This window comes from Orycteropus afer, unplaced genomic scaffold, assembly GCF_000298275.1.
Source record: "Orycteropus afer afer isolate SDZICR_OR568_19922 unplaced genomic scaffold, OryAfe1.0 scaffold00040, whole genome shotgun sequence".
NCBI classification, from domain to species: domain Eukaryota; kingdom Metazoa; phylum Chordata; class Mammalia; order Tubulidentata; family Orycteropodidae; genus Orycteropus; species Orycteropus afer.
In genome coordinates this window covers 12,028,587-12,055,927 of record NW_006921627.1, presented here as the reverse complement: position 1 = coordinate 12,055,927, position 27,341 = coordinate 12,028,587, and the positions used below count along the sequence as shown (strand labels likewise).

At 51.6% G+C, this 27,341-nt stretch overlaps 3 protein-coding genes across 3 annotated transcripts in view; all 3 read right to left on the bottom strand.

The window, feature by feature from the left end:
* Positions 1-69: 69 nt before the first annotated feature.
* P3H3 (prolyl 3-hydroxylase 3) lies at positions 70-14,063 on the bottom strand. Its single transcript, XM_007937124.2, has 15 exons — positions 13,557-14,063; positions 12,487-12,639; positions 11,948-12,149; positions 11,732-11,863; positions 11,118-11,254; positions 10,108-10,197; positions 6,350-6,402; positions 6,145-6,212; positions 5,909-6,033; positions 2,931-3,032; positions 2,445-2,595; positions 2,078-2,195; positions 1,904-1,979; positions 406-546; positions 70-234 (listed from the first exon to the last, which is right to left on the bottom strand). Exons 1-15 carry the CDS (start codon positions 14,061-14,063, stop codon positions 70-72), a joined length of 2,220 nt encoding a protein of 739 aa, XP_007935315.1.
* Positions 14,064-16,148: 2,085 nt separating this feature from the next.
* GPR162 (G protein-coupled receptor 162) lies at positions 16,149-19,868 on the bottom strand. Its single transcript, XM_007937122.2, has 4 exons — positions 19,002-19,868; positions 18,112-18,301; positions 16,985-17,142; positions 16,149-16,700 (listed from the first exon to the last, which is right to left on the bottom strand). Exons 1-4 carry the CDS (start codon positions 19,866-19,868, stop codon positions 16,149-16,151), a joined length of 1,767 nt encoding a protein of 588 aa, XP_007935313.1.
* Positions 19,869-23,092: 3,224 nt separating this feature from the next.
* Positions 23,093-27,341, bottom strand: part of CD4 (CD4 molecule) — a 38,431-nt gene continuing 34,182 nt past the window's right edge. Inside the window, exons 7-10 of the mRNA XM_042780453.1 lie at positions 26,286-26,486; positions 25,671-25,798; positions 25,258-25,326; positions 23,093-23,188 (exon numbers count right to left, since the gene is read on the bottom strand). Of these exons, the coding sequence (XP_042636387.1) occupies positions 23,093-23,188; positions 25,258-25,326; positions 25,671-25,798; positions 26,286-26,486 (494 nt within the window). The remainder of the gene's footprint in view (positions 23,189-25,257; positions 25,327-25,670; positions 25,799-26,285; positions 26,487-27,341) is intronic.

Below are 27,341 nucleotides of genomic sequence, written 5' to 3'. Positions count from 1 at the left end.
CAGTTGGTCTTGGCATTGAGGTGGCCCTTCACACATTAAGCAGCCACAGCAAGGAGCTGGCGCAGCCCTTCACAGCTCCTCCCGGACCCGAGGTGGCTTCTCGGCCTTGTCTTGGACCCTCTGAAGCCTGTGGTTGGGGGGCTCTGGGGCAGGGTCTCTGCTGGGCATTTCCTCCTCCTTCTCTTCCTCGGTCTCCTCTGGCTCCTGCAGCAGCTCCTTGGCCTCTGCCCACTCCTAGGGGTGGTGGAAGAGTCTGGCCCAACCTCCTACAGTCCACCCTGCCCCAAAGACCCTCCCTGGGGCATGTCAGCCCCTGCCCCTCACCTGTGAGCTCTTCAACAGTCGTCTGTCCACTATTCACCCCCAGGGGAACCTGCATGCCTTCTTCCCCTTGCAACCCCTCACCTGGTCCCTGTGCTCAGGTGCCCATGTGTGCCACAGTGCCAGGGCGCAGCGCCGTCCCCGTGTCACGGCCCACACACCATGGGGATTCTCTCCACCGGAGCTGAAGGCCACGAGGCGTCCACAACGAGGACGGACCTGAGCCTGCGGGGTGAGAGCAGGTTCAGCCCCAGGGATGGACCCTCTCAGAGAGCTTGGTTCTTGCTCCCAAGTCCAGGGTGGGACAGAGGGTGAGGAGTGAACAGAGAGGGTCTACTCTCCTGCTCATCACTTGCCATTCCTTAATTCAGGTACCAGCTTGGGGCAAATGGGAAATCAATCTCAATCTGGGGAGTGAAAATGGTAGAGGGAGGCTGGGGGAGTTGGAAGTCAAAGGGAGAAGGGGCCTCTATTGAGGGTTTCCTACCAGTCACCCCCAAGCCCCTTGCCCGGGTGCCCTGAATTTTCAAGTCTTTGAACTAGGGTGTGAAACAGTGATGGTATGGGTACAGTGCCAGACCCTGGACAGAGGGGCATAGGATCTTGGAGACATTTTTCCATCTCAAGGAGGGACCAGCAGTAGCTGGGTCACTATGAGTTGAAATCAACTCAATGGCAATAGGTTTGGTTTCTAGTTTGGGGGGTGAGGAGGTAACTAGGTAAAACAGAGGAGCAGGCAATTAGAAATCACTGTCTCTCTCCACCTACCCAATTCTAGCCTCTGGTTTCTACCTGGAACTTTCTATGATCCAGGAATAAGGAGAAATTAATACCACCCAACTGTGGCTAAGGCACTTGACTGCTAACCAGAGGGCTGGCGGTTCAAACCCACCAGCCACTCCTCGGAAGGAAGGTTGGGCAATCCTACTTCCGTAGTGATACTGCCTCAGAAACCCAAGGAGGGGTCGCTATGAGTCAGGGATGACTCGATGGCACATAACAACAACAACAACAACATCTATTAACTGTTTATTATTGTCAGGCACTGGCCCATTCTTTTAGGGGCATTACCTAACTTACTTTCTGCAATAAACCTTTTAAATAAGTACTTATTATCACCCCTACTTAGCAAACTGAACCTCAGAAAAGTTAGGATCTAAAATCTGAACTCAGGTCTAGGTGAGCCAGTAGCTGTGCTGCTAGCCACTCTGCTCATCTTGCTGCGAGGAGGAAGGAATAGTTTCAAGTTTCCCAAATCTCTGGAATAAGGACATGGGGATCCTGGAGAGGTCCTGCAGGCTGTGCTTCACCCCTACCTCCCTTTAGGAGCTGAGGCAAACACAGGGGCAGGGACAGGCGGGGCCACTAGAGGTCTCCTGGTGAGGCTTAATCAACCTCTGCCATGGCACCTCTCTGCAGGGACCTGAATGGAGAAGTGGCAAGGAGGGCTGGAGGCCCAGCGGGAAAGGGTTAAAATATCCCCAGCCATTTCCCTGAATTTGCCTCTTGGAACCTTCTGTTTTGAATCCTGAAACCCACAGCTGGCTTCCTGTCATACCCCCACATCCCCTGACCCACATACCGTGACAGTGAGGGCATTGGGCTCTGTGAAGAACAGGTTCCCACCCTGGAAGTCATCATTGAGGTAGAGGACTCCACTGGGTAAAGAGGAAGACAGGAGGCAGTGAGACCCCAGCCTGGGCCTGCTGTGGGGGGATCACTTTCTGCCCACCTGCCTGACACCTGATGTGCCCACCTGTAGTCTCGATAGGTATAGGCTGGGGGCTCCCGCCAGCACTCTCCGGTGTCAGGGTCCAGGACACAGTTGTCTGCATGCACTGGATGACTCAGGTCCATGCGCTGCTCTTGCTCTCCTAGGACACAAAGGGGCCTGGCGAATGCCTCTGTGCCTGTGCCCACCCACCACCCCTATGGCTCACACCACCCACCTGCAGCTCTTGGGGTCATAGCTGGCAAGAGAAGCCAGGCCCCCACTTGAACAGAGAAGTCAGGGTCTTCTTACAATGAGGACTCAAGCCCACGCTGGTTGGGAGGCTGAGGGTGTGCAGTGCCACCCAGGGGCCTGACTCTGGGGAGGGGTACCTAGAGTCCCCAGCAGTTACCGTCTATGGCGCTGCGGCAGACAAGGTGTGTGAAGGACAGATGCAGGGGCCTCTCGGGGGAGAAATAGGCCTCTGTCAAGGTCCGTACACGCTCACTCACTTCCAGAAGCAGCTTAGCACCCTGACTGCCCACAGTCCCAGCCCGTGCCAGCTGCAGGGGGGCAAAAGGAAGGACAGGACAGGAAGATGGCAATGGAAGAATGGTCCCAGTCCTAGCCCTTGCCCACTTTCACTGCTCTCCAGAATGGGTTTGGAGCCTCTCAGCAACCAGCTCTCTCCCTTAGCCCAAACTATTCCTTCTATCACCTCTATAACAGAAGTCCAGACCTTGGGTCTTGGGATACCCTCTTCCCCAGCCCTGAGTATAGGACTTAGGTGCTACTTAGGAGAACTCCACAGGGAAGCCCAGGGCCTGGTGCCCAGTCTCTTGCATACCTTCTTACTCAGTTCTGGGCATTAGACCAGGGCACAAGTGCCACCTCTCACCTGTGCAGCCTTGAGCACTGTGAGCCCCTCGAAGCGTTCGTGGGGGGTGTGAGGGGAGCGGCGGCCACGATAGCCAGATCTGGCTCCAGCCTCAGCTGCATCCTAAATGAGGAAGGAGTTTACTTCAGAGCCACTGTCTCCAGCACTCAGGCTACTGCCCACCTCACTGCCATGGGGCTACCAGACCTTCCCTCTGGCCCTCCCACTCCCTGGAAGTGGCCAGAAGCTCTCAAGAGTCCTCTTGTGGTTTCTTTTCCTGAGCTCCTGCCCTTTGCCACAGAATGACTATCTTCATAGTTGTCTGCATTGTCACTCTGGTAAAGGTTTGAGATCCACTCTGGTGAGGGCACTGAGGACAGGACTCTAGCTTCCCATAGCAGGGAGGGACTTCTGAGAGGGTAAAGACAGCTGGGGAAGGGGCAGAGAGCTAGGGAATGGGACAAGAAGACCTTGACCATTCATCCCTGATTCACAAATAAGCTGATAGAAGAATCTCTCTAGAAACAGGGTCCTAACACAGAGTTCGATAGTCAGCCCAGGTACTGGCAGGAAGGTAATGAAATGGCATCGGCCAGAGTATCACTCTCTGGCCTCTTGACACTTGACACTCTCTTGGTGAATATGCAGACCTCGTGGCTTCAACCACCGCTTGATGCTGAGTCCCAAATATCCAACCATATACCAGACACTCATCACATGAGTATCTCCTAGTATGTAGATGTCTAGAGCTAGGGTCTATCCTTCCCCACCTCCATCTTCTTTCTACTTTTTGAAACTCAGTTAAAGTACCACTACCTAGTAATGTCTGTTTACAAACCTCATCTTTCAGAGACCACCCAGTCACCTAAGTCATCTACACTTCTATTCTTGCATTCATTCATTCAACAAATTTGTACTGAGTACCTACTATGTGCCAGGCACTATTCTAGGTGTTGGGGATACATCTGTGAACAAGAAAAGGTTTCTGTTCTCATGAAGCTTATATTTTGAGATGAAAAATTAAAAAATAAGTAAGTAAATGAACAAGATCAAAGATGGTGATAAATGCTATGAAGAAAATGTTAGCAGGGTTATAACCAGGAAGGCAGTGGTCAGGGGAGCTAACTGTAGAGGTGATATCTAAATTGAAACCAAATAATGATAAGGAATCACTTGAGATTTGCAGAGGAAACAGCAATTGCAAAGACCCTGAGGCCAGAATAAGCTTAGTGTAATAAAGGAAGAGAAAGAAAGCCTGACACCTGGAAGTTATCATTGACTCCATCTTCTCATCATCTCCCACATAGATTTAGTCCTTAATTCCTCTACCTTTGATATTCTAAATACTTCTCATCTATCCTCTTCTTTTCATCCTCTTGAAATGAGGACCTGACCAAAGCAGTAGCACTCTTGTCTCACCCCAAGTCTCCCCTACTTCTAGTCTTTCCTCTGCCATTGCATTCTATATACTGCCACTAGAGAGCTCTACCTAATAGAGTAACACGAAAGTCAGTTCCTTGAATTCTTCAATAGCTGTCCAATCTACAAAGCCCAACTGCTTGGTATCTACTGGTGGTCTGTGGGTAAGGCATTTGGCTGCTAACCAGAAAGTTGATGGTTCAAACCTACCAGCTGCTCCTTCTGTAAAGATTTACAGCGTTGGAAACCCAATGGGGGTCGCTTTGAGTTGGAATCTTCTTGAAGGGTTTGGTTTCTTTTTTTCTTTGGCTTGGTGTCTCCAAAAGCTCTTTCCCATCTCTCTTCTGCCTACACCTCTGGCCTTCTCACTCATTCCCTATACTGCAGCCTGATGATAAGAGAAAGCTAACACTTACTGAGCACTGTTTTTCTAACAGGTTTACCATATACTAACTCATGTCATCTTCACAACAGCCATGGTAAAAACCCTATTATTAGCTCCATTTACAGATGAGGAAAGTAGGCTCCAAAAAACCAAACCAAATCCACTGCCGTTGAGTTGATTCCGACTCATAGCGACCCTATAGGACAGAGTAGAAAGCCCCATAGAGTTTCCAAGGTTGTAAATCTTTACACAAGTAGACCGCCACATCTTTCTCCCATGGAGCAGCTGGTGGGTTCAAATTGCTGAACTTTTAGTTATCATCTGCCCTCTTTAGTATCTATGCCACCAGGGCTCCTTAAACTAGGCTCAGAGACTTAAATTGCCAGGGTCACACAGATATTAATTGCTGGAGCTGGTCCCTGCTCTTAAGCCCTATGGTCCTACAGTTCCCAGAATGCATCATGCTCTCCTTCTTAGACTGGCTTTCCTCTCCTTCTCTGCCTTGTTAACTCATCCTTAAGGTGGAGCTCAAATGCCACCTTTTCTGGTAAATCTTCTTGGACTTTCCATTTCGGTGCTTCTGTTTGGATTAGTACATACCTCTTTTATCAAATGTATCACCCACTTTAATTACATGTCTCCATGTCTGTTTTTTACTCTATACAGAGAGCTCCAAAAGGTCAGGGTCTATGTCCTCTCCCAAGGAACTAGTAGCTTCCAGTACACAACATGTACTCAGTGAATGTGCGTAGAATAAACACTAGCCCAGAATGAGGACTGAGGACTTAAGCTTCACCAAAGGGTAGACAACCTGGTGAACGTGGGTCATTTAATCCACACTAAGAGGGATGCAATGCATGGTAAAGAAGCCTGTGTGTCTGCTGAACCATCAGCCATGCAATGACTAAACTCTTGCTAACAGGATCCTTACCTACAAACTCCCCCACTTTTATGACTTCACATTTTTTTGTTTTGTTGCTCCTATCACTTCCTAGCAAAATTTCTTTGTAAATAACATCTACTTCATGTTGGCTAAATTAAGGGGAAAAGGAACTTGTCCATACCTGAAAGGCAGTGACAAGCACAGTCCTAGCTAGAGTCAGGGCAGGACAGAACCAAGGCAGAATGCAGGCCAAGAGCTGTGCCTGGGGGTCCCTACAGTCAACTGCTACCACCTCCTTACCAGTCTTCTTACCATGGCCAGCTGCAGCATCATGCCACACTCAGCTGGGGTGAGTAGCCCATCCAACACTGCTCGCTCTGAGCCATTCAGCTGCCTTGCATCCTGGGTCAGGGTCACTCCCTCCAGGAGAAGGACATCTGAAGAGAATGACAGGTGGAGGTGGCTGGCATCTCCGGAAGGCAGGCCCTGCAGTACCTGGCAGCCCCCAAGCCCTCAGGGTTCTACTTCCTGCACTTCCAGAAACTCACCCTTCCAGTGAGTCAAGGGCTTTGGCTGCGGAGGCTCATGGTCCCAAGGCCTCTTCTCCTGATCCTCTCTCAGGGGTGAGAGACATGCTCAGTGGATGCACAGGACAACAGTATAGACCCATCCTCCCTAGAATCAGCACACCCGCATCCCTTCCCCCACCTTCCAGCTCAGATCAGGCCCCTCCCACCACAGGACATCTCCTACCTGAGCTTTTCTCTAAGTGCCTCGGGGATGAAAGCCGCTGGGGTCCAGGGATCCTGGGACAGTCAGGAAAAAATCCATCATCCACCAAGTCTAGCCCAGAGACTCCCTGACATTAGACTACAAACTATCACATTAAGGTTCTCCTGCTTCTGGAGGGGAAGGCAGAGGTGGGGAAATGCCTGGACTCAATATCAGGGACCTGGGCTCTTGATCAAACTCTGTAATGTTGGTAACAATAATAACAACAACAAAGACCACTTACATAGCATTTATATCATACATGAAAAAAAGCAAAAGATCATTAAAAAGACAGAAAAGGAAGAGAAGTTCAAAATGGATGTCAGAAGAGACTGAAATTTGCTCTTGAAAGAATAGCTAAAGCAAAAGGAAGAAATGATGATGTAAAAGACCTGAACAGAAGATTTCAATGGGCAACTTGAGAGGACAAAGTGAAATGTTACAATGAAACATGCAAAGACCTGGAGATAGAAAATAGAAGAGGAAGAAAATGCTTGGCATTTCTCAAGCTGAAAGAACTGAAGGAAAAATTAAAGCCTCAAGTTGCAATATTGAAGGATTCTATGGACAAAATATTAAATGATACAGGATGGATCAAAAGAGAATGGAAGGAATGCACTGAGTTACTGTACCAAAAAGAATTGGATGATGTTCAACCATTTCAGGAGGTAGCATATGACTGAGAACCAATGGTATTGAAGGAAGAAATCCAAGCTGTACTTGAAGAAGTGGGAAAAAACAAGGTTCCAGGAATTGATGGAATACATTGAGATGTTTCAACAAAGAGATGTAGTGCTAGGGGCGCTCACTTGTTTATGGCAAGAAATTTGGAAGACAACTACCTGGCTAACTGACTAGAAGAGATCCATATTTGTGCCTATTCCAAAGGAAGGTGATTCAACCAAGCAAAACTGAATCAAACACTGCCATTGAGTCAGAGCTGACTCACAGCGACCCCTACTTGGGTTTCCAAGGCAGTATCACTACAGAAGTAGACTGCACAATCAGAATGTGGAAATTATCAAACAAAATCATTAATATCACATGCAAGTAAAATTTTGCTGAAGATAGTTCAAAAATGTTTGCAACAGTACATTGACAGGGAACTTCCAGAAATTCAAGCTGGATTCAGAAGAGGACATGAAACAAGGGATATCGCTGCTGATGTCCAATGGATCTTGGCTGAAAGCAAAGAATACCAGAAAGATGTTTATGTAGATCATAACAAATTTTGGGTAACATTGCAAAGAATGGGAATTCCAGAACACTTAATTGTGCTCGTGAGGAAACTTTACATAGAACAAGATGGTGTCATTTAAACAGAAAAAGGGGATATTACATGGTTTAAAATCAGGAAAGGTATGCATCAGGGTAGTATCCTTTCACCATACTTATTCAGGGAGCTCTGGTAGCATAGTGGCTAAGGCACTTGACTGCTAACCAGAAGGCTGGCGGTTCAAACCCACCAGCCACTCCTCGGAAGGAAGGTTGGGCAATCCTACTTCCGTAGTGATACTGCCTCGGAAACCCAAGGAGGGTTTGCTATGAGTCAGGGCTGACTCGACAGCACATAACAACAACAATACTTATTCAATCTTTATGCTGAGCAATCAATCCAAGAAGCCAAATTATATAAAGAAGATTGTGGCATCAGGATGGGAGGAAGACTCAATAACAACCTGTGATATACAGATGACACAACCTTGCTTGCTGAAATTGAAGAAGACTTGAAGCACTTACTGATGAAGATCAGACTACAGCCTTCAGTGTGGATTACACCTCAACATAAAGAAAAAAAAAATCCTCACAACTGGACCAATCAGCAACATCTTGATAAACGGAGAAAAGACTGGAGTTTTTTCAAAGATTTCATTTCACCTGGATCCACAATCAGCATCCATGGAAGCAGCACTCAAGAAATCAGACGATGTATCACATTGGGCAAATGTGCTGCAAAGGATGGCTTTAAATTGTTTAAGAGCAAAGATGTCACTCTAAAGACTAAGGAGTGCCTGATCCAAACTAAGGTATTTTTCAATAGCTTCATATGCATGTGAGAGCTGGATAGTGAATATGAAAGACCACAGAAGAATTGATGCTTTTGCACTGTGCTGTTGGCAAAAAATATCGAGGGTACCATGGACTGCAAGAAGAATGAACAAATCTGCCTTGGAGGAAGTAACAGCCAGAACGTTCTTTAGAAGTGAGAATGGTCAGACTTGGCCTCTCGTACTTTGGTCATGTTGTAAGAAGAGACCACCACCCCCTGGAGAAGGATATCATGCTGGGTAAAGTGGAAGGTCAGCGAAAAAGGGGAAGACCCTCAACGAGATGGATTGACACAGTGGCTGCAACTATGGGCTCAAGCATGGCAACGACTGTGTGGACGCAAAGGACCAGGCCGTGCTTTGTTCTGTTACACATAGAGTCACTACGAGTAGGGACTGACCCCACAGCACCTAACAGCAACAACAACATTCTAAGGGCTTATACATGGAAGTGGAATTTATCATTTAATAGTCATAATAGTTCTATGAAATACATAGTATTAATGTGCCCATTTTAATACAGAGAACTCTCAGACACACTGAGGTAAAGTTAACAAGTTCAAGATCACACAGCTAGTGAGTGACAGAGCTCGTACCTGAACTAATTTCACAGTCCACACTCTTGACCAGTGGTTCTCAACCAGGGTGATTTTGAACTTCCAGAGGACATTAGAAAGTCTGGGAATATCTTTGATTACCATCACTCAGGAGGTACTATTGACAAATACTGGATAGAGGCCAGGGATGCTACTAACCATCCTACCATGCACAGGGCAGCCACCAACACCCTCCACCTCCAACTACCAACAAAGAGCTTGCCGGCCTAAAATGTCAATAGCTCTGGGGTTGAGAAATCCTGCTGTCTGCTATAGAGAGCCAGCTATGGATAACCTCTGCCCTTTAGTTCCTGTAACAAGACAAGTAATAAAAGCAGCAGCAACAGAGCCTTCCATGTTGTTATTAGGTGCCATCGAGTCAATTCCAACTCATAGCGACCCCATGAGAGAGCAGAACTGCCCCATAGGGTTTCCTAGGCTGTAGTCATTACAGAGTCAGGTCACCAAGTCTTTCTCCTGTGGAGTTGCTGGGTGTTTCAACCACCAACTTTTCAGTTAGCAGTTGAGTGCTTAACCATTGTGCCACCTAGAGCTTCTTTAAGCTTCCATACTTTATATCAAATGATATGGTTTCAATAGTTCTATGAGATAGTTGTGATATTCCAATTTTACAGGTAAGGAAATTGAGGCCAGGGCAAGTTAAGGTTCTGAGCTTATTAGTGGCAGAGTAGGGACTGACATTCAGGCCTGCATGACCCAAAACTGCCCTGAACTATAGGCACACTGTTTCCGACTGTAAAACTGGAATGACAGACTCCCTCCAAGCCTCACAGGACTGTGGAAAAAACAGATGAGCTGTTGTTGTTGTTATGTGCTGTCGAGTCAGACCCGACTCATAGTGACCCCTCCTTGGGTTTCCGAGGCAGTATTACTATGGAAGTAGATTGCCCAACCTTCCTTCCGAGGAGTGGCTGGTGGGTTTGAACCGCCAGCCTTCTGGTTAGCAGTCAAGTGCCAGAACAGCGGAAACACTGTTGCAAATTGAAGTGACATCTTAGGGCATTTCTATTATCTCCTTTCTTAGAAGCCCTGAGGGGTGGGAGGAGTGTGACAGGAAAATAAGGGGGTTACTCACAGGATCCTTGAAGCTGGTCCCCAGGTGCTCCATGGCATAGTAGAGCTGCCTCTTCTCCCCCAAGGATCGCAGGATGAAACGCTGAATGTCCTGAGCAAGGGGAGTTGGATGGTAGTAAGAAGCTATGAGACAAGAATTAAATGGGGCAGGGTTGTTAAGGCTAGAGGGGAGCAGCATGGCCCCAAGTGCTAGGGGACTACCTGCCACTAAATCCTTCCTTGTGCCTCTTGGTTCAGCCTTTCTCTTTAACAGCTTCAGAATGTCTGCGCGCAAACGAGTGGAAGTGTTTGTGTGAGTATGTGTCTATGCATGCAGATATGTGTGTCTGAGCAGAAGGTAGGACAGGCTGAATTGAGGTTAAAGGAAGAAGATTGGGATTGAAGGCTGGACTCTGAAGTAGTCTGAAAGGGAAACAGGGAGTTGAGACAGAAGTCAGATGTTGGACGTGGGTTGGGGAAAAGAGTGCACAGGTTAAGAGAACATGTCATGAATTAAATACTATTCTCACCAAAATATGTGTTGGAATCCTAACCCATATAACTGCTGATGTAATGTAATGCAATGTAATTATCTCACATCTAATGCAATGAAACGTTATCACCTAATATAACATTATCTCATATAATATAATCACCTTCCGTAATATAATAACAAATCAGTTGAGATCATGCCAGTGTAGGGTGGATCTTAAACCTAATCACTTCTGAGTTATGAAAAAAGCAGATTAGACACACAGGCACACACATATACGCGAAGATGGACACCATGTGAGGATCCAAGGAACTAAGAAATGGTCCTACTGACAAGGAAGGAATCAACAGGGCTCTGATTTGGATTTTCAGTCTCTGGAACTCAGAGTATCTCCAGTGTTTAAATTAAGCCACCCACTTGTGGTATTTGTATTATAGCAGCACCAGGTACCTAAGACAGACCAGAATGTGGGGTTGGGTCCAGGTATATTTGTTTGGTTTAGGATTACTTTACACAGGGTCTGTGAGGAAAAGGGTTACCTCTCTTGGCCCAAGGCCAGGTCTCGGCTCTTCCAGCTGGGTCTGGTACTGGTTCAGAGCCTTCTTGGCAGCCTCATCCTCCGGGTAGAACAGCAGGACACTCAAGACATTTTCCATAGCCTGGGACAGATTCCCCACTGGAGAAAGAGGAAGGGGGTGAGGGGTGGGGAGACAGTGTGATCCTCGGGCAGAGGTAGAGACAAGTGGACAGGAGCCGGAGAAGATGGTTTCCCAATGCCAACCAATTCCAAGCACCCCCTTCCCGCCCGGCACACATGCTCATCCGTCACTTCTCTCAAAACTTACTCAAACATACCTTAGCTGGGCAGAGTTCAAATAGGAAGAAGAGCAGAGAAGATAAAGAAGGCTGAGAAGCAGCAAGGGCAGAAGGAGTCCTCTGACTATCTCCTGAACTTTTCACAATGGCACCAAAGAAGGAGAGCACTTAGAGTCCTCCTGAAGTGACAGTTCCCATGGAACCCTGATAGTAAAACTACAGATCCAGAGACAGATGGCAGGGATGGAGACAGGAAGCTCAAGATGACATCAGGGGAAAATCTTCACTCCTATTTCCAACCCCAGTCACCTCCAGGGCCCAGCCTTCCACAACTGACCCTGAGCATGGGCCTCGTGCAGCCACCTCAGCTGGCTGGGAAGGAAGTCGGGGACAGGGGAGCTGCGACCAGGACGTGTGGCCACGTCCTCCCCACAGCGCTGCCGGCACTGCAGGACCCGAATCCAGTGCCCTGTGGAGGACACATATGACCCATTATGCTTAGGCATGATCCTCCCTCTGGCACCCGAATCCCCCCACATATCCAGCCCCCTACCTGCAATGGCCTCATAGAGGCCCCCCTGGTTCCCAGTGCCTTCCTCCTCAACTTCCTTCCCCTGCTGCTCCTCAGGCCCCTCACAACCAGCCCTGCAGCTCTCCATCTGGGCCAGACTCTCCTGTAGGGCCTCCTCCAGCCTGGGCAGTGCCAGTCCTGCCTCCTGTCGTCCCAGCAGCTCCAGGCCTGCATCATAAGCTGCCTGTTGAGGAGGGGTGGTCAGTCACCTGAGATTCTCAGGGTACCAGACAGGGTTGGGAAGTAGAAGAGGAGTTGGTCTTGTTTGAGGCATAGGGCCCATGCTTCTCTTCACCTTGAGGAAGACAGGAGTAGGCCTTAGAATAAGAATGTTAGAATACTGGGCTTTAGTGATCATGCAGGAACAAAACAAAGGCCCAGAGAGGGACTCCTCCTCAGGCTCACTCAGGACAAGAATCCAGGTCACCTGATATCCAAGCTGCACAGGGTTATCATCCAGTGAGGCCTGTGTATCCAACCAAAGGCTGAGGGCAGTACAGGGGTAGTACAAAAGCTCTCACCCAATGTGGGGGTGTCTCCAGGTCTCGGAAGCTCTGGGGCCGAACCCTGGACATGCGGCGGTACTTAGCCATGTCCTCTCGCATCTGCAGATGTGTTGGGTTCGCTACAAAGAAGGTGTGTGCTGCAGCTGCTGCCAGGTCCAACTTCTTCAGCTGAGCCAAGGGATAAGGGAGTCAGTGCCCTGAGGTGGGGATGTCAGACCTTCACCTCCAGGTAGACTAAAATGAAATTTTGTACAACTCTGGGTCTGCCCCTGGAGGCCTAATCAGTCAGAATGGCCCTAACCCTCCATCCTCCAGACCCCTTAGAAATCAGCATGTTGGGACTCTCAGGAGTCTGGCAGCTAAGGAATGGGGGGCCAAAGGCTTCGGAATCCATAGGACATAGGCAAAGGGGCCTCAGGGCCTCAGTTCGGGAGATGAGGTGGACGTGATGGCTAAGTGAGGGGGGTAAATTGGGGAGACCTGAGCGACCGGCAAACCCGCTGAACTCTAGGACCCTGAGCAGAGGTGTATGTAACCAGCGCCACCGCCACCCCACCCTCAGCCACGTAGGCAGCAGCTACAAATACCAGTAGCTGGGCAGCATCCACCCCGCCCCCAGGAAAGCCAGACTCAGCCCCCCCTTCCACTTACCTCCCCAAGAGGCTCGCTCACGCCCCCAAGCCGAGGCTCCCACTCAAACCATCCCCCTTAAACTTCCTGGATTCTAGCTGGTCCTGCCTCCAACCCCTTCGCTGTATTCCTAAGAAGGAGGGGCGCTCACCTCTATATAGACTAAAATGAAATTGCAGGACCCCTGCTTCCATCTTCGATCTACTCCCGCCCCGCCTCAAGACCTGCCCCCGTGGTAACCTTGCTAGCATCCTGCCTAGGCTCTCCTTTTGCGTTCTCAGGAGGTACTCGGCGTAGTTTGGGTAGAACTTGCTTAATGTAGAGGGCCGCGTACGTCCCCACAGCCCCACCCTAGTAGTCCCCAGTGCCAGCATTCCGCCCTCTCGTGGTGAACTCCAAGTAGGACAGCAACTTAGGTAGGTCGGAACCCCGAAGTGACCCGGGCGGGCCCACACCTGGTAATAGGCCCTCTGCAGGTAGTTGTAGGGCTCCCTGCGGCGGAAGGCGTCTCGGAGTGCGCTCCCCACGCGGAGCCGCGCCGCGCCCCCAGGACCAAGCCTCCGCGCGGAGCACTGAGTCAGGCACTCGGCGCGACGGAGCGCGGCGCGAAGGAGCAGTAGCTCCCAGGAGCCTGGCGCCTGTCCTGGTCCGGACTCGGGCCCCGGGGAGCCAAGGAGTACGGCGGGGAGCGCGGCTCCTGGCTCGGCTGCGCAGCTTGCCCCGCAGTCCTGCCGCATGCGGCCCAGAGCCTCCTGGCTCCGCAGCGCCTCCCGAAACAGCGCCACAGCCGGCGCCCAAACTCCGGCCGAGTAGGCGCGCAGCCCGTCCGCGTAGAGCAAATCTGGGGCCTGGGGGAGCGCCCCCGCAGACAGCCGGGCAAGACCTGGGGGCCCGGGGGGCTCAGGGGATCCCGGAGGAGGCAGCAGTAGCAGCAGCAGCAGCAACCGAAGGAGCCGTAGCATGGTGCCAGAGCCACCGGCCGGCAGCCGGAGGGAAATGCGGGGAACAGAGAGGGAGGGAGAGCAAAGGGGGGAAGAAGGAGGGAGAGGAAAGGAATGAGAGATAGAGGGGAGGAGGGAGAGGGGATGAGCGAAGCCAAAGAGCTGATGTGGCCGTTACTCAACCCTGGGAGAGGCCAATGTGAGAGGGAAAGAGAAGTCAGGGAGCCCGGGAAAGTGGTATTTAAGATAAGTGGGTCTAGTGTGAAATGGGAAGCAGGTTTCCATTTCTGGGAGAGGAGGGAGCAAAAGGTGAGGAACTGGAGCAGGCCTGGCACCCTGGAGGGCAAGGTGGGGAGCCTACCTGGAATCCTTGACTGCAGCCTGAAACCCCTGGTGTGGGCAGTGTGGGTGTAACTACTGGGGCTGTGCTCCCCTCCATTCTTGGGTTAAAGAAACGTAGTGTGGAGGAGCGCAGCCCCACACCAGTGTTGGCGAAAGATCTCACTTCAGAATGCATCATGGAAGATGGAAACTCCAGGTCCCTATCACCAAATCAGGCCCAAACCCTTCCCCCAGAAAATGAGTCCCTGGATGGATTTGAAGGAACAAAGAGAAGTGGGGCACTGGGGATAAAGCCACACTCTAAAACCACCTCCACAAATCTGAATAAAGATCCCTCACATCCCAAACCAGCAAACTGGAGCATCTCCTTATGGCCCCTCCCTCACCATGACATGTTCTTACATGCCTATCTCTGTGTATGTCTATATGTTTGAGGTTGTGTGCTTAATTTCTTCATGTGTCTTTCCGTGACAAATGGCATGGTGAGGGCATCTGACCTCCAACTTCACAAGGGGGGAAGGAAAATTATTATCAGCATCAGCAGCCCAAAGCTGATCCCTATGATGTTGAGGGCAGCCATACCTCCTATGTCCAGCCTTTTGACCAATTCTACACCAGCCATTCGTCAGACAGCTCTGTACTCCTGTGCTGGGTTCAGTAATTCATTGCGGTGGCCACACAGAACTGACAGACCGTATTCACAATTACGGGATTATTTAGGAAAGTAACAGTTTACAATTTAGGATCAGGAAGTACTCAGGATACAGATCAGAACAGCCTCTTCTCAGCCATGCTCAAAGGCAGACCTCTCTCTGGCCCTCAGCAGTCGCCTGGCCTCTGCCCTGCCAAATATTACAAAACTCACCCCACCCCCATAAGTGCCCAGAGGTACCCCACTGTGCCAGTATGCCTCAGCCCAAAGACACTCAGCTCTCCAACTCTTGAGTCTCCAGTCTTCAAATCTAGCTCTGCCAAGTATCCAGGAGCACATCACTCCTCCACTTGCAAGCTTCTGGCTTTCTGGATGGGGGGCCAGGAAACTCACCACACCTACACCTTTTCCTGCTGGTCTCCTGGTTCTACTGCTACTGGTTCTCTGCTGCACTTGCCTCCCCTTCTGTCTTGTGCCATTTCTGGTGTTTCCATGCCCTCTCTGTCTCCTGAGTCTAAGAAATTCTCAGTGCAGAGACCTCAGGTCCAAGGGATGAGTTCTGCTTCCCCTCTTCTTGGTGGTAGTGTTCCCCACCCTCACCCACTTCTGGGATGACTCACTTTAAGGTAAAACTGACTGATCCCCTTTTGGACTCTATGCACCTTATTTGCATTAGCAAGCAAGCTGTCCAGTCCTTTGAGTGGGCCACAAGCACCTTATTTGTATACTCCCGCCCACCATTATGTGGGCCACAGACTATAGCTAGAAGATCCATATTAAGTAAATCACTGCACCACAGCCTCTGTCCACTGCCCCTGTACATTTTGTCCTCTATGAGCCATCTACCCCGCATGCCTCTGACCCTTTGCCACCACAGTACACTTGGCACAAAAGTTTCCATGGTAACACTTCAGACTTTAATACATTTTGCTAGGGATGATAGAAGGTGAGTAGGGCATCTGGTCACTTGGATGGGAAACAGCAAGGGCCCCAGGGCTCCAGTTCCAGTGCCCACCACCCAAGAGTCTGGAGGCAACTGCTCTCGGCTCAGTGCCAGAATGAGGTGTTACCTACCCAGGTTCCTCCTCTCAGTTCAGCAGACCCACTTGAGCTCACAAGGTCAGCTGAGGGAAGATGGGGTTGCCTGGGCCCCAAGATCCTCCCCAAGCCCTTGCAGTCCCCTCACCCCCTGTCAGGGAGCAACGTCTCCCAGCACTTAGCCCCAAAGGAAGTACGATGGCTCCATTATCAGGGGACCCAAGGGACAGTTTGCGGGGTGAAAGGCCCAGTGGCCTGGGCCGGCGAGGAGAGGGCCCTGGTGAGGCAGTTGGAGAAGGCAGAGGTGTCTCATCAATGAAGGTGGTGATCTCCTCCCTAAAGAAGCCAGGACCTCGTGTAGGTCCCCCACCTGCCCCCAGAACCCCACCCTCCAGGAATTGGCGGAGGCTGGCCAGCCCCCCGCCTTCAGCCTCCTCCTCATCCTCTTCATCCTCTAGCCTGTGGCGTCGTCCTAGGTACTCAGGAGGACCCCCCAGGGCTCGGCTCTGGGCTGGGAGGACCCGGATGTCATCAGAGGATGACCACTTGTGCAGGAAGGAGCCTGGTGCCCGTGGGGTAGAGAAAATGTTGGTCTCATCGTGGGACAGACGGCGGGACAGAGGGACCTAGGGACAGAAGCAAGTAAAGCCTAGAGGAGCTGCAGGCATAAAGGGAACAGAGATGAGAACCAAAGTGGGGACACTGCAAGGTGGTAGCTGGCTCCACTCCCTTAAACTTTTGCAAAATTTCCTGCAGTTGGCAAACCTGGTTCTGAGAGGTCTGAAGAGGTACCTCTCTTTCCATGCATTTCTTTCACCCACCCCTTTGGTACCCTGAGGATGGATAACAGAGCCTGCAGCAAAGTGGTGAGCAGGTGCCTAGGGTCAGAGGTGTATTTTCCAGTCCATACCTGTAAGTAGTGGACCCTCTCAAGAGGAGGAAAGAGCATGTGCCTTCCAGGCAGCAGCTTCACCTGGGTGGGGTCCCGGCAACCTGGTCCTGTGGCCCCATTAGCATCAAAGCGAACTTTGCACACTCGGCCATCTGCATAGTCATCACAGCCCCCATCTGAGAGAAAAGGGGCAGAGTGCAGTGTTTACAGGCAGGAAATAGCCATTCTTCCTCCTTAATAAGCTCTGGGAGAACGCTTCTATTCCCACTGGTCTGTGAGCTCCAATTGGGCCAGGAGAGTGGCTAGTGCCTGTTGCGTTCAATGTTGAATCCCCGGTGCTTCATACATGTAGACATCTATTGAAACAACTACCACCTCCCCCCACCAAATGCTCTTCCTATAGCTGGGGGTGCTTCTCATGAAACTTAAACTCACTGATAAAGAGTCGATTCCGACACATCACGACCCCTCCTTGGGTTTCCGAGGCGGTATCTCTATGGAAGTAAGTTGCCCAGTCTTCCTCCCGAGGAGTGGCTGGTGGGTTTGAACCTCCAGCCTTCTGGTTAGTAGTCAAATGTGTTGGGCACGAAGCCACCAGAACTCTTCCAATTAAAAAAAAAAAACGAACTCACTGCTGCGGAGTCGGATCCAACTCATAGCGACCCCTCCTTGGGTTTTGGAGGCAGTATCACTATGGAAGTAGATTGCCCAACCTTCCTTCCACGGAGTGTCTGGTGGGTTTGAACTGCCAGCCTTTTGGTTAGCAGTCAAGTGCTTTAGCCACTGTGCCACCAGAGCTCTCCCAGAACTCTTAGCCTCCCTTTAATGTTACAGCCTTCCTTTATGCCTGTGGGTAGGGCTGTTTCTCAGGCACTCTTGCCCAGTGGGGAAGAGCTGTGGCACTGTGAGCTTTTACAGAGAAGCCGAGGCCCAGTGAAGAGAGTCCTTGATGCAAACGGTAGCAATGGATGCACGCCAAAGCGCGAAGGTGTTGCTTAGGGAAAAAGGAACCCAAGTCAGCCCACGGATGACACAGGTTCTGTCCAGTAGGGGGCACTCCAGGGCAGCCCTTCCCTGCACAGAGAAGGGGTGGTAGAAACGGAAGTCAATGCCCGGGAAAACAAAAGCCCAGGCCCTCCTCTGACCTTCATCGACATCCTCCTCGGACATGATAGCCACGCACTGCTCCCACACGGTGCGCACGTCAGCACGGTAGCGCTCGCAGGACCAGATGAAGGAGGGCAACAGCAGCGTCTGTGCCATGGAGCACCACAGCACAGCCAGCACCATCCACGGGGGAGCCGAGTCCGATTTAAGGGAGAAGAAGCTCACCACCTAGTGGCAAAATAAGGAATGGCACAGGTTCAGAGCCCAGACCGATGGGCCACCAAACTCGGTAGCGCTGCTGGTGGGGAAGAAGTCAGGAGTACCCCGGTTCAGACAGGATGCTACAGAGGCACAGTTGGAGGTGGAGATGGGTGGACAGAGGGAAGGTCGAGGGAGAGCACTGGAGACAGAGCCCTGGGGTTAGGTGGGAAAAAAGCAGAGGTGGTGCCAGAAACTTGAAGATAGAGAACTCCAGGTATAGGGACTAGATGGGGATGCAGAAAGCTGAGGTAGTGGAGTTTCTGCTCAGGAGTGCTCAGAGATTGCGTGTTATCACAGGAAATTAGGGAATGGAGAACGGAGCTTGACAGCTGGATGAGAGGTCTCAGGGACTAAAGAATGGACCTGCAGATTAGGTGATGGAGCTGGAGGGCAGCTACTGGAATTGCAGAATGGATGATAGAGTTGAGTAGTGGGAACAAGAAAACACGACGGAGCTGGGGAATGGGGTAGTGGGAACTAGAAGACAGATGATAGAGATGGGGGCACTGAGGTGGAGTGGGGGATGGGTAGAGGAGAGGAAGATGGATGATGGAACTGAAGGAGAGATGATGGAGCCACTGTATGGCTGATGGAATTGGAGGTCAGGTGATGATACTGGGGCCTGGATATTGGAGAGAGAAGGAAGGATGGGGAACCCCGATCTCACCAAGATGGGTACCCCTGTGAGTGAGTCATAGAGAAAGACGATGGCGCTGACTAAATTGGTGACCTGCAGAGACGTCTTGGCAGACTCAGAGCCGTCCAGCGAGGATCGCCGCTTCCCTCGAGCATCCTCCACCACAATGGCTGGCACCTCAAAGGCTGGTCGAGTACCCAAGCCCCCTGGCCCACCTCCCTTGGCCCCACCACCAGCCCCTGCTCTCCGGGCCTGTCGGGCCCTCCGAGGCCGGGCCCACAGCGTCTGGTAGAAGGTAATGGCCACACAGACCAGTCCCATGACAATGCCTCCAAGTAGCAAGAGGCTGAAGCAGACACCAAAGCCAAGGCCAATCTTGGAGACTATGAACTGGCAGCCGCGGGCATAGTAGCGCTCTCCGTTGTTGTGCCAGCCGATAGAGGGCAGCGTGGAGAGGATGAAGCTGACCATCCAGATGCCCATGACCGCATGCAGTGCCTGCTTCTTGGCATTGCTGAGGCGGTAGTTGACGGGCCAACGCACCATCCACATGCGATGGTAGGAGAGTGAGGCAACTGTGAAGCAGGTGGCTAGGGCCAGTGTGTAGTAGGTGGACACAAAGACCTTGCAGATGCTCTCATTCCAGTCATAGTCGGAGGAAGCCTGGCGCCGTAGCTGCACCACAGCAAAGGTAGTGAGGGGCACAGCCGCCATAAGTATGTGTGTGCCTGCTAGGAAGCAGAGCAGCAACTCCAGCGGCTTGTGCTTCTGCTGCTTGGCCGAGATACTAAGGATGATCCAGGCATTGGCCAGCAGTGCCAGCAGCCCGCAGGCTAGCCAGGACAATGCATTGGAGCGTAAGGAGGCCTCCTCTGCCCCCGCCCCACCCCGAGCCATCCTATCTTCGGCCCCCCACCCCCCCTCGAACTCCTGGGGGCGGGGGCTAGGTCTCACCCAGGAGCCTCACTCACACACACCCCCATGATGCCCACAATTCTTGCCCTGTGGTGAGGCAGGCTGCCCCCAGGCCCCCCTCACTGCTCAGCATTGCATGACTGACCCAGCTGAGGGCAGGTGTGGAGGGCAAGGGAGGAAGCTGAGGGTCAGCAGAGGCAGTCCTCAGCTTCCATATTGGGTGGGGCCCCTTCTTAAGTATCCCTGTGGTTGATGGAGGGGAGCAAGCTGGTTGCTTTCCCAACTATAAGATTGTCTGGAGGGACATGCCAACTTCCAGGTCTCTTCTTCCTCTGGTTCTTGACCAGTCGGGAATCTTCTAGATGCCTCAAGGGGTTCTGGGGGTGGGGCTCAGCCACCTGGACAAGCTGCAAGGGAGAGATGAGATGTGGAAGCAAGGGTGGGCACAGGGAGGGCCTAACCTGGCTTTCAACTGGCTTCTTGTGGTCCCCTCCCTTCTCTTTAAACTATAGGGGTTATTCAAAACATTCCCCTGACTGTAAATCAGATGACCACTCAGTTACCCCACACAGATAAGAGCTCCTGCTCTTCCAGACCCCCAGGGAAGAAGACATCTTTGCCTTCCTATCTTTTTAACCCTTTCTTCTCCCTCTGGCACTCCCAGGTTTCTTCATTTTATAATATCTCCTGCTTAATACTACCTAGAGACCCCCAGCTCCATGTTCCTAAGAGATCTCCCTTCACACATGACTTGTTTCTTCTTGAGGGTTCACAGTAAACTGAGATACAGTATTACAGCCCCCTCCCCAACCTTCCAGTCCCCTGTGGCTAGTGATCTTGGTGGTGGTCAGCCCCATTTCCCAAAGCCTGGGATGATCACCCTCCACCTACTCAGTGATCTGGTAGGACAGAAGAGAGGCGGCTGGGGCTGGGTGGTGGTGGTGGCGGTAGGGAACCCGAAGGCGGGGAAACCACTGACATCAGAAGCATCCAGAAATGGAAATAGGGGGAATTAGAAGGAAGGAGGAGAGTTTGAGCAGGAGAAAGAAGGGGCAAAGTGATAGTATCTGAAAATAGAAAGAAAAGACCAGAGACCCCTGGAGAGGAGGCTTTGGAGGGAGGAGGAGTTGGATGGAGGTAGGGTGCAGGGAATGGGGAGGCTAACAAGAAAAGCCAAATGTTCAGTAACATGCTGACCCTCACTGGGAGCTCTTGCTTTTCTCCTTCCCTGCCCTGGAACCTCAGTTTCTCCTATGATGGGAGGGAGGACAGTCCTGACTTTAATGATGATGAGCTCTGGTGAACCCTGGGGAGGGGGCTACTGACACCCAGAACAGAGTGGGAGCTATGGGGATGGGCATAATGGCTTTGGGGTAAGTGAGGGTTGAAAATGGGGTAAAATGGTGAAAGGGTCTATTTCTTAGACCCCTGACTTCTCCAAGAGGTCCTAGTCCACCCCCAACCTTTGTCTTCCCTCCGGAGCCCAGTACACCCTAGTTGCCATGGCAATGGCCAGCCAGAGGGAAGGAGGTGGAGGGAATTGGTCAGGAACGTTCCCCCACACACACTACCCTCCGCTACAGCCTTGGACCCCTTCCCACCCACCCCACCCACAGGCCCAGCAGGTGGGCTCAGGAAAAAAAGCGATGGTGAGTCCAAGGGGGAGGGAAGGAGGCAGGCAAGAAGGATATGAAGGACAGAGAGAAGGTGAAGGGCAGAGAGATCAGAGGAACGTGGGAGGGGAAATCTGTGGGGTCCTGGGCCGACCAGGGGTCCCTCGCCCTTCGGGGTGAAGGGGGTAAGGTCAGGTGGCTCCTCCCTCCTGCCACCCACCGTGTTCTCCAGGGCAGAGACAGCAGGTGGCTGGGAGGAGGGGACGGCCGGAGGGGAGAGGAGGCAGCTGGTGGGGAGAAGGGCGGGAGCCGCGGGGGCCGGGGCAGGGGTCGTCTTACCTCTGGCTGCACCCAGCACTGCCATGGAGACCGCACTCCCGAGGCGGCTCTCTCGGGCTCCCGCCGCCTGCCGGCTCCAGTGCGCCGTGCTCCCTCCTCCCCTCCTCCCCCCCTCCCCCTGGGCCTTCCTCCTCCCCTTTCAGTCCCAGCCTCTACGACTCGGCCCCTTCTCACTTGGTCTCAGCCTCTCTCGGTCTCTCCAGGCCCCTCTCTCCCCGAGTCACCCCTGGTTAGGGAAACAGAAGGAAAGCTTCTCGGGAGCGGATGGGGTGGAGTGTAGGGCGGGGAACTGGACGGTGGTGACTTGGCGGGGGAGGGGCAAGGAAGGCGCCGAGGACGAAGGGGAACGGCTTCGTTGGTGAGATGGTCTTGTCCTGCCCCCACCCCATCCCGTTTTTCCACACGAGCACCAGCTCAGAGAGGCAGCTGGTGTTGTTCGGGACTGAGGAGCTAGCTGTTCAGGGAGGAGGAAGTGTGTGTCACCATGTATCACTGTGTGTGGCTGTGTGAGGGCTGTGGCTTCGGTAGAGCTCAGAGAGGCATGAACTGGAGGCGTTTTGGGAGTGAGGGGCTGTTGTGATGCTAACTGGGGCTGCTTGTGGAGTAGGGGTGTGTGTGCACAGGTCTAAAATGATGTGGGCACGCACACACACAGAGACACACATACACAGACTGCTTCTCCTGGAACAGAGACTCACATGTATGCTGGGGATACACAATTTGAACTCACACATAGTTTCTCAAACTCCTTTCTCCCATCACACACAAAAACAGTGTAGTCACGCACAAACCCTACAGTCTTTCTCCCATTATTTCACACACATGTTATTACAAAATCTTAGACTTACACACACACACACACACATACATACACAGAGCCCCTTAGGGTGGGGAGGTGGGTAACCAGCCTCCAGGGAATTCTTCCTCCCCAGGGCAACTTCATCTTCTTCCAGGGGTGGGCCTGACAACCTCTTCTCTGGGTCTGATCACAATGACCAAGAGTCCTGGTGTCCAGAGAAGGGTCCATCTGATTCCATGTCATGATTTCTGTTTATCTGTTTCTCTTGAAAGCACTACTCTCTCTCTCTCTCTCTCTCTCTCTCTCTCTCTGTCACACACACACACACACCCCATCCCAAAGAGACTGTGTGCACAGCACTAGTCCCACTTTCAGAGAGGGTGAGGTCCTGGTAGAATTAAACAGAATTAGAATGCGGAGCATTCTCTGTATCGGAAGTTTATTGCATTTTTCTGTCAGCTCAGGGAGATACCGCTGGGGAATGAGTAGGGATACAAAGTAGACAATGAGGATCCCTGGCAGCATTTGGGTGGTTTTCCTGGAAGAGGCAAGGGGCAAAGACAGAAAAGGGAAAAAATGTTGGGGCGGGGCAGTGAGGAAAAAAAGTAAAGGAGAGAAATGGAAGAAGAAGAGAAGGAAAAAGAACACTTCTAAACCCATGATTCCCATCTCTTACATGTTTTGGTGGGGTGCATGGAGGAGGGTGCAGGGCAGGAAGACTGAGACCCAGGGCTGTTACTCTTCACAGGGAATGCCCTCAGGGCCTTAGTTCTCAGGGCCTTAGTTCTCAGGCTACCTCTCTGCTCTCTCCCCCTAACAAAGCTCACCTTCCAGAAGGTTCTGTACACAATGAGTGGCAGGTCACTGGTCACTCTCCCACAGGACTTATGGCCCCCGCCTGTGCTTTCATTAGGAGAACCCATTGCCCGTGGAGTGGATTCTGACTCATAGCAATCCTATAGGTCTGGGTAGAAATGTCCTATAGGGTTTCCAAGGCTATAAATCTTTACAGAAGCACACTGCTCATATTTCTCCCTTAGAGTGGCTGCTGGGTTCAAACTGCCAACCTTTCCGATAGTAGCCAAGCACTTTAACCACTAAGCCAGCAGGGCTCCTCCTGATTAGGAGAACTGAAGGGTGACAACAGGATTCTGCCACCAGCAGGTGATAAAGGAGGGATTTTAGTCAGGGAGAGCTTCCTTCATGTTCCTGAACTCTCAGGCAAGTCCTTCCTGTGGGGATTGAGCACCAGTGAATCCAAAGGTTCATACCAGGCACCTATGACTGGCCAGCTGCAGAGATCTGTGTGGTATTTGTCCCTGTGTTCAAGAAAGAGCAGTGGGACTGAACTAGGGATCAAGAGACCTGGGTTAATCCCAACTCCAGCACTCTCTGTGTGACCTTGGGCAATCAGCTAACCTTTCTGAGTTCCATTTCTGATCTGTAAACTGAAGGTGTCCTGTTATTGTCAGAATTACCGGATTTTCCTAAGGTTCAAATAAACACTGGATAGCTATTGGGTTAAAAACTGAGATGTGCTGCTTGGGTAATAAGGAATTGTGTACAAGTGTGTGGCTGTATACACAGAGGTATGTGTCCAGGGGTGCCTGTTTATGCACAGGTCTGGATGTGAGTCCATAGCCCTGCCAACACGGTGATGGCTGGCAGGCAGGAGCCTTTGCATCTGAGTCTCTCTTGACTGGCTGTGTGATCTCGGGTGAGTCCCTGTCTTCTCTGCTCTAAGGGTCCTCTCCTGTAAAAGGATAGTCATATGCTTCCTGATGTCAGACACATAGCCTCACCCTCCGTGCCAGGCAGGGTGGGTTCTATGTGCTCCCCTGGGGTCCAAGTGGGTAGTGGGGGAGAGAGTCAAGAAGAAATAATCAAAGAAGGGCTAGGACTTTAGTGAGAAGGAAATAGGGGAAAGAAATGGCATGATTAAGCCTTTGGAAGTCTGGGAGCAAGACCCAAGCAACTGGGTTGAGGCCTAACCAAAGGGCTTGGGAACAGAAGAGGAGAAACAAAAGAGTCAAACTGTACATGAGGGGACCAGGAGATGGTCAGAAGTGCTGGGATCAGCTACATTCATCTGGTCCGCAGCCCTCTAGAGCACAACAGGAAATGCAGGGGTGGACAGCTGGGGAGGCTGAGTGGGAAGCTCCCCCTGGCCTGGCGCCTCAAATGAGACTACACTTCTTCTGGAACCGGCTGAAGGAACAAAGAATATGGAGAGCAAGACTATTTCTCCCCAACTCCTTTGCCTCTGGGACCTTCATGGCTCCCAGACCTGTTCTTCTCTAGTGCAGTGTGGCTTCTGGACCACAGCTGCAAGGTTCTATCCAGAAACATCCCAGACCTGCTCCCCTCTACCTGCTCCATGGCTGCCTGTTCCTACTTCCTCAGTCATCCCTTTCACCACTCTTCTCCACTCCATTTCCTCACCTCCTTCCCTCTTCCCATCCCCCCCTTCACCCCCTCCTTTCTCTCTCTCTCTCTCTTCCTCCTCCCTCCTCGCCTTTCCCATTCCTCTTCTTCCCATCCCTCCTCTCCCTCCCTTCTTTCCTCTCCTTCCTCTTCCTTCTCCTCCCTTCTCTCCCTTGTCCTCCCTCCCAGTTCCTTACTGGGAACACTGGCATGTCTTCTTCTCACTGAGGAGCTTCTTGATCTGAGACATCCGCTCTGCCTGGCGCTGTCCAGGGAGAAGGAGGGAAGTCGTGAGGTTCCCAGGCCTCCAGGAGGGAGGTGCCCCTTGGAGGGGGGAGAGGGGGAAGCTGGGAGAGGAGAATCAGTTACTATAGCTGAGGCCATCTGTCCCAGAATTAGCTCACTGCTCCTTCCTGTCTCTCCCTCTGCATGGCATCCAGGACAAGGCCCTCTCTCCAGTGAGGAAACCCTGAGCAGAGAGAGCCAGACCAGAAACAGATCACATGTACAGGATACACTTGTTGCTGTTCAGGCCTCAGGTGCTGGAGGGTCCTGTAGGGGGTAGGGATACAGTCACCCATGTTGGGGGTTCTGGAGAGGCTCACTCACCCGACGGTTCCGAGACCTGATACAGTAGAAGATGCAGAATCCAATGAAAAGCAAAAGGCCTATGCCACCACCCAGCCCTGCAGCCAGAAGCATCACTGGAGGTCTGAGGAACTCATCTTTAGGCAGAACTGTAAGAGAAAGGGGTATGCTGTGGCCAGTGCTCTTCATCAGGGGCCCAGGGCACTCTGGATGGGCTGAGGAGGCTGGCTGTCCAGCCAGCCTGGGATCTGGCCTTGGGCTGGTAGAGAGGAGCAGCATTCCCAGAGTTCTTACAGGATCTACCAGGACTTGAAGGGGAAGACCTGGGGAAGGAGTTTATGTTTTAGAGACTATGGGGTACTCTGGAGAGCTGTGGTCCAGGCCCTGGGCTCTGTGTGTGTGTGTCTGTCTGTCTGTCTCTGTGTTTAGAAGAGAGCCAAAGAAGGTAGCGCTTGGTCAGGTGGGCCCTGTTCCTGAGCTCTAGGCCTTAGGGAATCGGAAATTCTGTGTCTTAAGCCATATATGTATAACCCATCCATCTCACAAGAATTGGAAATGGCCTCAATGATGCCCAAGAAGTTCCCATGGCTAAGGAGGCAGACCCTTGGGATTAAGGTATGGGAGCTGAATCCTCACCCTCAATCTTGGATTTCAGCAGGACCTTGCCATTGTCACTCAGCAGACACCACCATGTCCCCACCTCAGGGTCCGACACCTCCACCAGCTTCTGTTGCTTTGAGACCTTTGCCGTCTGGTTCTCCAGCTGCAAGCTCAGGGTCATCATGGGGGAGATGGGTCCCAGCACCTCACAGATCAAATTGCTTAGGAGCTGAGTCACTGCGGAGGTACAAGAGGCTGGGGTTGGAAGCCTGGACCTCTGGGTTCCCTGTGCCTCTAATCTCTAAGGGGGTTCAGTAGAACAATAAATATAATGCTTTACTCGAGTGCCCTTCTCTTAGCCTCTCAGAGAACATTTTCTTGCAGTTGTAATAGAGGAAACACAGCTTTTGGAGTCCAATGGTCTTGGGTTTGAATCCCAGCTCCACTGCTTGCTAACTGTGTGTCCCTGAGCAAGTTAGGCAATGCTCTGAGCCTCAGACAATAATTAAATGAATGAATCTGCATAAAGTGCTTAGAACAGGGCCTGGCATGTATCAAGTGTTAGCCATTTTTATTTGTGGAGTTGTTATGATAATTAAGGAGATAAGGATGTGAAAAATTCACCCTAGAGGCTGATATGAGTGTTACTATCATCATTACTACCTTACTAAGAGCAGATTTTGTTATCCTCATTTGTTAGGTAAGAAAGCAGGCCCATGGTGGGTTGGGAGTTTAGCCAGGGCCACAGAGGGTAAGCTGGGAAGAGGCAGACCTAGAACCTTAGTTTTCAGCCCATGCCCTTTGGGGACTTTCAGTGGAAGCAGCCCCCAGGCTGGCTCAGTGATGGCGGGGAAGGACGGTGAATTCAGTATAAGTGCAAAATCAGGCATCCAGGGCCTAAAACCAATTTCTGTCAAGTTGATTCCAATTCCTGGTGACTCCATGTGTGTCAGAGAAGCACAATACTCCACAGGGTTCTCAAAGGCTGATTTTTCAGAAATACATCACCAGGCCTTTCTTCCAAGGTGCCTCTGAGTGGATTCAAACCACCAACCTTTTGGTTAACAGACAAGCATGTTAACCATTTGACTA